This window comes from Etheostoma spectabile, chromosome 13 (assembly GCF_008692095.1).
Source record: "Etheostoma spectabile isolate EspeVRDwgs_2016 chromosome 13, UIUC_Espe_1.0, whole genome shotgun sequence".
NCBI lineage: Eukaryota > Metazoa > Chordata > Actinopteri > Perciformes > Percidae > Etheostoma > Etheostoma spectabile.
The window spans coordinates 8,665,860-8,675,702 of record NC_045745.1 but is presented as its reverse complement, the minus strand read 5'-3'; the positions used below and the strand labels follow the sequence as shown (position 1 = coordinate 8,675,702).

Genomic DNA, 9,843 nt, shown 5'->3' with positions numbered 1-9,843 from the left:
AGAGAGAGGAGAGGAGAGAAGGAGAGTAGAGAGAGAGAGAGAGAGAGAGGATGAGAGAGAGAGAGATAGAGAGAGGAAGTTGTTTTACCTGTCTTCATGGCATGCTGCGTCTCTCGAGGCGTTCCTTACAAACGGAGACTTCTTGGAGAGGGTGGAGCTGTCGCTGTCGCTGCGGTTGATCTAGAAAGACACAAACAGCAGAGGTGGGGAAAAATGTCAATTCAATACAAAGAACGGTTTTAACAAACTCCTGTAGCTGCTGATGTTTCCGGGCGCTACCATCTCGCCAGTCAACAAGAATCGACGTCTGAATGAACGGACTCCACAGGATGGAAAGTCATTCTTATACGAGGCTCTTTTCAACTACAAGGTCAATTATTGTGTTTCACTACGACAAAACAACAAATTATCTATGCATTTATATGGAACTAAGCTTTAGGAGCTTTCCATCTTTACTCCCCCCCCCCCGTCACGTTGCATTTGGAGATGGTAGCGCGGAAACAACAACAACACAGCTTAAAGTGAGTCGTGCTGGAGTCCATGTGTCGAGCCCCTGGTTTAACCTGGAGTAAAGTTTCATGCGTGTTGCGTCGAGCCTTCTGAATTGTTTGAAAACACGTTTGATTTGGATGCTATCTAGTAGCACCCCTAGCTTTTCCATTAAAAGGCCATTTGACTGAAAAAACGATAATACGGTAAATCTTAAAACTGGCGCCTCCGTCCAACTATGCTTTTAAACGAAAGTTTAACTCAGGTCCATTCACAAAAAGACCCTCGGTTGCATTTTGGCGGTGTTGGCGCTGTGCGTGGGTAGCTGCATGCTAACACAGAAAAAGATGTTGTCTTGGCTGCCAGTGTTGTTAAATTCTCCCCGATTGTGGGTCACATTTCCCCTAAAACATTTTCACTTACGTAGTATTTGGTTTACAGGTGCAGCAGCCATGGGCAGATGAGAAAGATAAAGTGTGTTGAATATAAAGAAGTATGTAACGTTGTTCTAACAGCATCACAAAATACAATTATGAACTGAAACCAATGGATATAATAGCTCCTCTAACCTCTGAGGTCTAGGGTTTGCCACATATGTTTTTAAATGTATTTAAGGTGTTTGCATAAAGCGAACCCCATGTGTTCACAAAAATGTTTGGGTGCTTGGAACGAGTTTACCAAAGTCTTAGGTTTCACAAAGTGCTGGAATATTTGGTTAAAAGAGTAAAACAAAGGTTGATATGAATTTTTTAACATCCCTTTTGAGTGGAATTTTGCCAAACATCGTTTGGGGCGTCTTTCGGCCTAGGGGTCAAGGTCGGTTTTCCTCTGTTCAGTTTGAGTTACCCTGCAGAGTACTGGCTCTGGGGTCCCGGGGAGAAGGTCTGGAGAGGATGATGGTGTTTCCCTCATGAAGGGGTTCTGCTGGTGGAGTCGGGCGGCGTTCTTGGGTCGGACCGCGGAGCCGTGTGGTAGGACGGCAACATGTGTCCATGCTCGTCTCCTTGTTCAGCTGGACGAAGATTAAAATTGAAAAAATGAAAGGTAATGGTGCCCTCTCAGAGGCCACAGGAGCATCCGGACTAAAACCACCAGGCGAAGAAGAGCTTTTTCCCTACAAGCTGTCCCCCCCCGTCCTTGTTTTTGTCCTCAGACTTAGACTTGTCTTTATTGATCCTTTTGGGATGACCCCCGAGGAAATGAAAAAAAAAGACAGTATAAAGACAACAAAATAACAGTAATAATAATAAATATAAGATTAACAAAAATAATACTAAGAAGAGAAGAAGAAGCACATTCGTCTCAATAAAAGACCATAAATTATTATCAAAAGTGTCATGTGTGAGTCCAGTGTTAAAGTGATCAGTATTAAGTCCAGGTGTGTGTGGTGTGTGTGGGTGTGGTGTGTGTGGGTGTGTGTGGTGGTGTGTGTGGTGTGTGTGTGTGTGATTTATGTGTATTGTCTTCGGCAAAAAAAAAAAAAAAATCAGCAAAAATCACAAAGTTACCTTTTCTGTGATGGCCGGTGCTGCTGGCTGTCGTCGTCTGAGGTTTCATCACTTCTCTCCCTCCTCTCTCCTCTCCTCCCTCCTGCTTCACCGCCTGCTGTCAGGATAAAACTCGTCTTCTCTTTCCAAGGCCCCACCCCCTCCTCGTCATTTCTTCTTCATCATCGTCGTCGTCGAAGACGTCCAGAGGGTCGTCCGCCTGACAGCCAACAACGGAGACCGTTATAAAATGAGAGAGAGGAGAAAAGGATCAATATGTTCTCATTTACTGTATTCTTGTTTTTATTTTGATTTGTACTCAACATCAACTACGGGTTTGGTATCATCTTCAATGCTTCGTTTGTTTCAACAATGTTTTATGATTGTTTTTTTACTGACATTAGAGCTTTTAACAACTCCCTCCCCCCATCCACACACTAAATTAGGTAACATTATGTACATAGTCGACTGTAGACGCTCTACAAACGTTCACAGATTATTAGTACATTGCTCAAATGATATCTGCAAACTTATCAACAATTAACCGTAGATTATCTACAAACTATCAACAAAATATCTTACTTACTCTTAACCCTGGGGCCCGAGGCCATTTACAGTTTAATTCCGTTGGATTTATTTTATATAATAACTTGTAAAACATCAACCCGTTGTCTACAGTCGAGATATGAACATCATGTTTTAGGACAAACTGGGTTATTGGAATATTTGGGTTGCAGTGAGGTCACTCGCATGTTAAAAATGGTTGTAGGGCCTTAAGTAAATAAATAAATAAATAAATAAATAAGGAATCTCCAGATAGGTATTGATATCACAGACAAGATAAGTAATACATAAGCCATTTTCCTTTCTAAACACGTCTCATATGTCTTGGGAGTCACGAAATAATCATCATAACTTTACAGAGTTGACAAAAATACATGATTTTTCCAAAAAAGTCAAGACGTTTTGTCTCATGACATTATTATGCAATAATAACATAATAATGTCATATTTTTGATTACACCAAGCAATGTTATAAAAGCAAATGATGTGTCTAAATATTGCATAATTGGCCTTCCATAGAGAATAGGCATTTTTGTCCCTCTGGCCTTCTATACAAGAGGGGTGCCTTTACTCCCATATAGGCATGCACTTCCTGAAAAGTAGACAGGACAGACACAGAGCGGGAGATCAGAGATTAGACGAACGATTCAGGGCAGAAATGAGCCAAAACGCGATGAATTATGGACATAAAGTGGACCAATCTTGGATATAACAGTGGATTTAAAGCCAAAGAGGCTGAGTTCCAGGCTGGATAGAAATCCCTGTAGAGGCTAGTAGAAAGACCGGAAAACGACCTCCGTAAAGCCGAAAACGTCAGATGATGCAAACGAAACCGAAAGTGGTAAATCGTCGTTATTTCAAAGGTTATTAACTATGAATCAGAGGTACTTTTTTCTCGTGGGCGAGTGTCTGGGCTCACAGGGCTAACCTTGTTTTACTCTAACGCCGCTCAGGTCAGGTAAATATAGAAACATACAACCAGCCCACCGGCCCGTTCTGGCGTCTGGCTCATTATAACTTGATCTGAACGTGACGTTGGCCAATCAAGAAATTAGTTGGCGCCTGATGATTTGAGGTTTTATTTTGACGTTTTGTTTACATTTGTAGCGTTTGTTAAAGGTGGGAATGCCCGACCCTCCCGATTACGATATCATCACGCTATTTATGCCACACAATACGATATTATTGCGATTTAAAACATGGTGCAAAATTCTGCGATATATTACAATTTGTAACCTTTTTTTTTTCCTATTCTAATTTTTCACAAGGGGAGTGAATACAAAAGTAGAAGATGGAAAGGAGAACTACTAACCACTTGTTCTCAGGACTTCAACCCCCCACTGCTGGAAACATGATTCTGAAACACCACATAGGACCAAAACTCGTATGTTTACCACGGAATTAAAAAAAAAAGTGGTCTTATAAGCTATTAACAGTTTACTAACATACAGACAGATAGCACTGCTTCTTTTTTTTGCCTAAGGCTTTATTTAAGAGAAAAAAGTAATATTTGAGTGTATTAGTGCATGTGTCATATACTTTGTGACCCATTTTCCAGTGAACTAAACCATTTCACAGGTGCAAACCACTCATCTTGCACAGAGGGAACATCTTCATCATCATTAATTAGACTTTTAACCAAACAGATCGAGCGAATGTTTGACAAGACTGTTAAAAATCTGAGAGAATGACACTCTGGTTTAACAAACGGACAAACTGAGCTCCCTGATAATAAGTTTACTGTGACTTTTTTCAAAGAAATTCTGAGCTGTATTGATTTCTTTTGATGCTCGCTTTATACACTTTTAGGCTCACGTTTTGACACTACTGACGCTTGCTTCTACACTTTTGAGGCTTGCTTTCGATACTATGGAGGCTCGCTTTTAACACAATTGCCGCTGACTTCCTATACTCTCGAGGCTCGCTTTCGACACTATAGCCCAGGGTCATCAACTATATTTGTCAGACGGCCAGAATTTACCAGACAGTCTCTCTTGGGGGCGGACCCTTAAATAAAAATTAAAAAAAAATCAAATTTTGTTAAACATTATGATTGATTTATTGTAATACTTTTCCATTCATTACAAAAATGAAGGCCTTTATGAGTCAGGTTCCTATCACCTAACCACAGACAACCCAGGGGAGATAGATACTTTGCCTCAACTCAATTAAGTCAATTTACTTGTAGAGCACTTGAAAAACAAACACAGAGGACAGTGACAGGAAAGAGGTCTCTAAACGGAGGTAAAATGGCACTCTCAAAGGCTATGAACGCAAAGGATATTGAAACAGGTCCTTCAATGATGAATGGACTGAAGTACGCATTTATCATGCAAACTTCTGGATGCCTCACGGTATGCCTAATTTGCAACGAAACTGTTGCTGTTGCAAACGAATACAATCGCGCGCGTCACCACCACTAACATTCAAATTTAAGATTTCAGACTAGCAGTCAGAGGCGCGTCAGAGAAAAAGCCGCACTGAAATCTGCCACTCCCACGCAAGTGGCGTTATACTCGAACTTTAACTGTCAAGAGAGAGTAGTTTGATTTTGGGGTGTAGCCTAAATAGAGTTCATAAATGGTGGTGAGTACTGAGAAGAGACCAGTTTGTTGCTGCTTTTAGTTGCTTTAATAGTGTAGAATAGGCCTACATTTTTTCTTTGACCTCCAGAATTTTGGAATCCAGTCGGGGCCGGATTGAACGGCTTGGCAGGCCGCATTCGGCCCGCGGGCCGCATTGATGATCACTGCTATAAGCCGCTTGCTTCCCAACTTTTGAGGCTCGCTTGAGAACATTCTACATTTTTGTTATGATACGTCGCTTCCGACGGTCGCGTACAAATGTATGTCGTGTAACGTGTATCCGTCTTAAAGATTATTTTTGAGGGCTTTTTCCTTATTAATAGGGTTAGACATGGAACGGGGGGAGAGACGGGGGGTGACACGAGAGAGGGGGCCGCAGGTCGGATTCGAACCGGGCCACTGCGGGACTCAGCTGGAGGCCCGCCCCCATGTATTGTTCTTCACTGCCACCGCTGCCGCAGTTCAGTGTGGGCATTCTCTGAAATGTGCATAATTATTCCTGTGGTTTGGTGTCCTACAGAGCCTTCATTCAGTCTGTCCTACTCCATAACTAACGGTTTTTAGGGGCCGACAAAGAAGCAGAAGCAAAAGTGGTGAGGAACGGCTCTGAAGGAAGGTGTCCCCCCCCCCCACCCCCCCAGCCCCCGTCCTCTGTACCCTGTCGGAGCCGCTGGTGCTCTGTCTCTTTCTCCCTTGTTGTTGATCTCGGGCATGTAGGGCGACTCAGCAGGTGTACCACTTGTTGCATTCTCCCTCCTCGACAGCTGACATCAGCCAGGCTGATCTGGGCTCCGCCTGCACAGGAAATAAATTTTAATTTAAGGCAATAGCCCCATTTCAGCTGTATAAAATGCAGTGTTAACATCTGGGAAGAAAAAGCAATCAATTTTGATTCTGAATTGTGAACATTGAAAAATAGAGTAAAATTCGAGGCAAAAAACTCCAGTAATAATTCAATGCGCAAATATTCTGAGATAAAAATTAACGGCTTTTATTTACTTCATAGGAGAGTTCTACACCAGACACTTTTCGTGGCCTGACTTGCTCGTGTTGCAGACGTCGACCCTCAGTGTTTCTGCCGCAATGCACTGTGGATTCTGCATGCCGAACACCTCGTTGACGTCCACGACGTCTAGGCAGAGAGCCGCGCGTTCGGAAGAGGCAGCGCGGGTCCACAAGGGCAGCCACTGCCGAACGCACGTACCTGCAGGAAGTTCAAGACCTTCATTCAAGACCTTTATTTGTCCCCGAGGGGCAATCATTTTGCTGCAGGTAGCAAAGAAAACGACATCCGGTACATGACAACAAAGACGACAACATCCATGACGTGGATACCGTGACGCTGTTTGGTCCCGGGTTATTATAGGGAAAAAAATAAGCAGTGAAACATGTTTTTAGTCAACAAAACTAAACTAAAACCTTCAAGAATAAATAAATCTAATGCGACCCTTACACCAAACGAGTTTCCAAGCAAGTCCACTGTCGCAGACTAATTTCCAATATCGGAATGAAAATCCCGAGAGTCTTGCCTTATCTGGAATAAACTCCAGAAACCTGCAGATGCCTGCTACTCTCAGTTCTTTTAAATCAAGGCTGAAGACCTTTCTTTAAACGACTGCTCATTTTTTAATGTTTCATTTCTTATGCTGCACTGTAACTTTTATTTGTGTTTTATGTGTCTTAATGTTATGCACGTTTTTTATCGTTTTAGTTTTTAACTATTTCTTAACTGATTTTGTGTAAAGCACTTTGAATTGCCCTGTTGCTGAAATGTGCTCTACAGATAAAGCTGCCTTGCCTTGCCTTGCAGAGACGGGGCCCTCCCGGTCGTCGTCTCAATCATTTGGTGCAAGAGGATCATAAAACTTAAAGTCCAGGCCTCTTTGCTGTCTCGACCTTCCAACAATTGCACACAGTCTACCGTAGTATTTTACCTTTCATGGTCACTGCATCTCTGTGGGTGATTTTTATTTTAATTCTGATGTATGTGTGATATATGTGTTTGTTGTGTTATGGTTGTCTTGCTACTGGATGCTAAAATTTCCATTCGGGATGAATAAAGTATCTGTCCGTCTTTGTCTGTCGTTCGTCATCGACGATTTCTACTCGGCCTTGTCTCGGTCCAGATAAAAAGGACTCAGGATTTATTTCAAGACCGGCTAAGACCGCAACTGCCTTTGGATGTTTTATCAAGGCATTCTCATGATGCACTGATGGCAATAACAGAGATGATTGAAGAATATCGAATTTATTTCTGTTGGTGTTTTTTATGGGAATGTGGATCTTCAGCTCAATTTAGGAACGCTTATGGTTGGCATTTTCACATTTTATTGTGTCATGCCGTGTGGGACTCTGTGGCACTAGTCTAGTCTTGGTCTTGTCTCGGTCCCAACCCTCAAAGCCTGCTCTTGGCCTTCTAGTGGTACCTCAAAGTCTGGACTTGTCTCGGTGTCTACCCCTCGAAGTCTTGGTTTGTCTTGGTTCAACCCCTCAAGTCTGGTCTTGTCTCTGGTCTTGTCTGGGTCTTGTCTGGTCTCAACCCTTCAAAGTCTGGCCTTGTCTCAGTGGTCAACCCCTCAAAGTCTTGGCCTTGTCTCGGTCTCAACCCTAAAAGTCTAGCCTTGTCTCGGTCTCAACACCTTAAAGTCTTGGTCTTGTCTCGGTGTCAACCCTCAAAGTCTTGTCTGTTCTTGATATACTCGGTCATGGTGATGACTTGGTCTCGGTTTAGGTGGTCTTGATGAAACAACACTGCTCTTTAGTAAATCAAAGTAAAAGGACGTACATTTTCTGGTCAGCGGCAGACAGAGGGCACTGCAATTGGACAGCTGCATGACATGAGGGTGAAGCGTGGTCTCTGGATCGTAGGGAAGCGAGCGCCACGAGAGCAGCCCGGCGCCAACCTCTCCTCGTAGGAGGCCAGCGGGAGGTCTGCAGGGAGCGCCGGCTGGAGGAAAAACACAACCACCCAGAGACACATACCCAGAGTGAAACATCAGGTAGGCCTGAAACAATAATTACATCATTGTTAATTCAGGGGAGGGGCTGAAGGAGGGCACGGGTGGCCTTTAGAAAATGGTTGTAGTGTATTTGTTTTAAATGAAAACAAGTGAAATTAAGTAATGAATGTAATTAATGTGATGTTTTATTTAAAGGTACCATGACATGGTGCTTTTTGGATGCTTTCATATAGGCCTAGTGGGCCCCTAATACTGTATCTGAAGTCTCTTTTATATAGACCTTGGAGGTCCCCATACTGTATCTGAAGTCTATTTTATATAGGCCTTAGTGGTCCCTATATATATACTGAAGTTCTTTAATAGACTAGTGGTCCCCTAATACTGTACTTAAGTCTCTTTATATAGACCTTAGTGGTCCTTAATACTGTATCTGAAGTCCTTTTTATAGACCTTATTGGTCTAAACTGTATTGAAGTCTTTTATATAGACCTTAGTGGTCCCTAATACTGATCTGAAGTCTCTTTTATATAGGCCTTAGTGCTCCTAATGCTGTATCTGAAGTCTCTTTTATAGACCTTAGGGCCCTATATCTGTATTGAAGTCTCTTTATATGACTTATGGTCCCTAAACTGTATTGAAGGTCTCTTATATAGACTTAGGTCCCTAAACACTGTATCTGAAAAGTCTCTTTTATATAGACCTTAGTGGTCCCTAATACTGTATCTGAAGTCTCTTTTATATGACCTTAGTGGTCCCTAATACTGTATCTGAAGTCTCTTTTATATAGACCTTAGTGGTCCCTAATCCTGTATCTGATGTCTCCTTATATGGCCTTAGTGGTCCCTAATACGTATCTGAAGTCTCTTTTATATAGGCCTTAGTGGTCCCTAACACTGTATCTGAAGTCTCTTTTATATAGACCTTAGTGGTCCCTAATACTGTACTGAAGTCTCTTTTCCACAAATTCAGCCTTGGTGCAGAAATACAGCCTCTAGAGCCAGTCCCACAATGAGCTTTACTTGGGACATGTCTGGGTCTGGAGCTTTTGAGGAGGACAGAGGGGCCCCTTATGACTTCATGAGGAGCAAGTTCCAGATCGGCCCATCTGAGCTTTAATTTTCTCAAAGGCAGAGCAGGATACCCAGGGCTCGGTTTACACCTATCACCATTTCTAGCCACTGGGGGACCATAGGCAGCCTGGGGGAACGCATATTAATGTTAAAAAACCTCATAAAGTGAACTTTTCATGCCATGGGACCTTTAACAGAATTAAATTTTGTAGATTGTCATATTCTATCCAATATTCATATATTTGTAAACAGATTTTCTATGCTGTATTGTGATTATTGGTCATCCACGGGCCACCCCACTTAAAAAAATCATCTCGGATTAAAAGGTCTTGTTACCTGCGCTCTGAAGGCTCGTACACACCGCTGTCGCCAGCCACCGACTCGTCAGACACCGCTGAAGTCACGCCCATCTTCTTTGGCCCCACCCCTGTCCCCCGCAGCTGGGGGGTCGAGTCTACAGACAACCGGAGGAGAAAAACAATGTGAAGATCAGAATCAGAATCAGCTTTATTCGCCAGGTATGAGGACACATACGAGGAATTTGTCTTTGGAGCATCGTTACTCACACTGTGCTTACACATACATATCAACCAAAACAGAAATATACACACTAATATATACACAATATATATGTACTCTAAATAGAAACAATATGGAGGCATGAGTGCAATGAAGAGATCAATACAAT

At 42.6% G+C, this 9,843-nt stretch overlaps 1 protein-coding gene across 1 annotated transcript in view; it reads right to left on the bottom strand.

Annotated features, from left to right (window-relative positions):
• wwc1 (WW and C2 domain containing 1) overlaps positions 1–9,843 on the bottom strand; it is a 101,046-nt gene that overhangs the window by 15,827 nt on the left and 75,376 nt on the right. Inside the window, 1 exon segment of the mRNA XM_032534306.1 lies at positions 9,492–9,609. Coding sequence (XP_032390197.1) covers positions 9,492–9,609 — 118 coding nt within the window.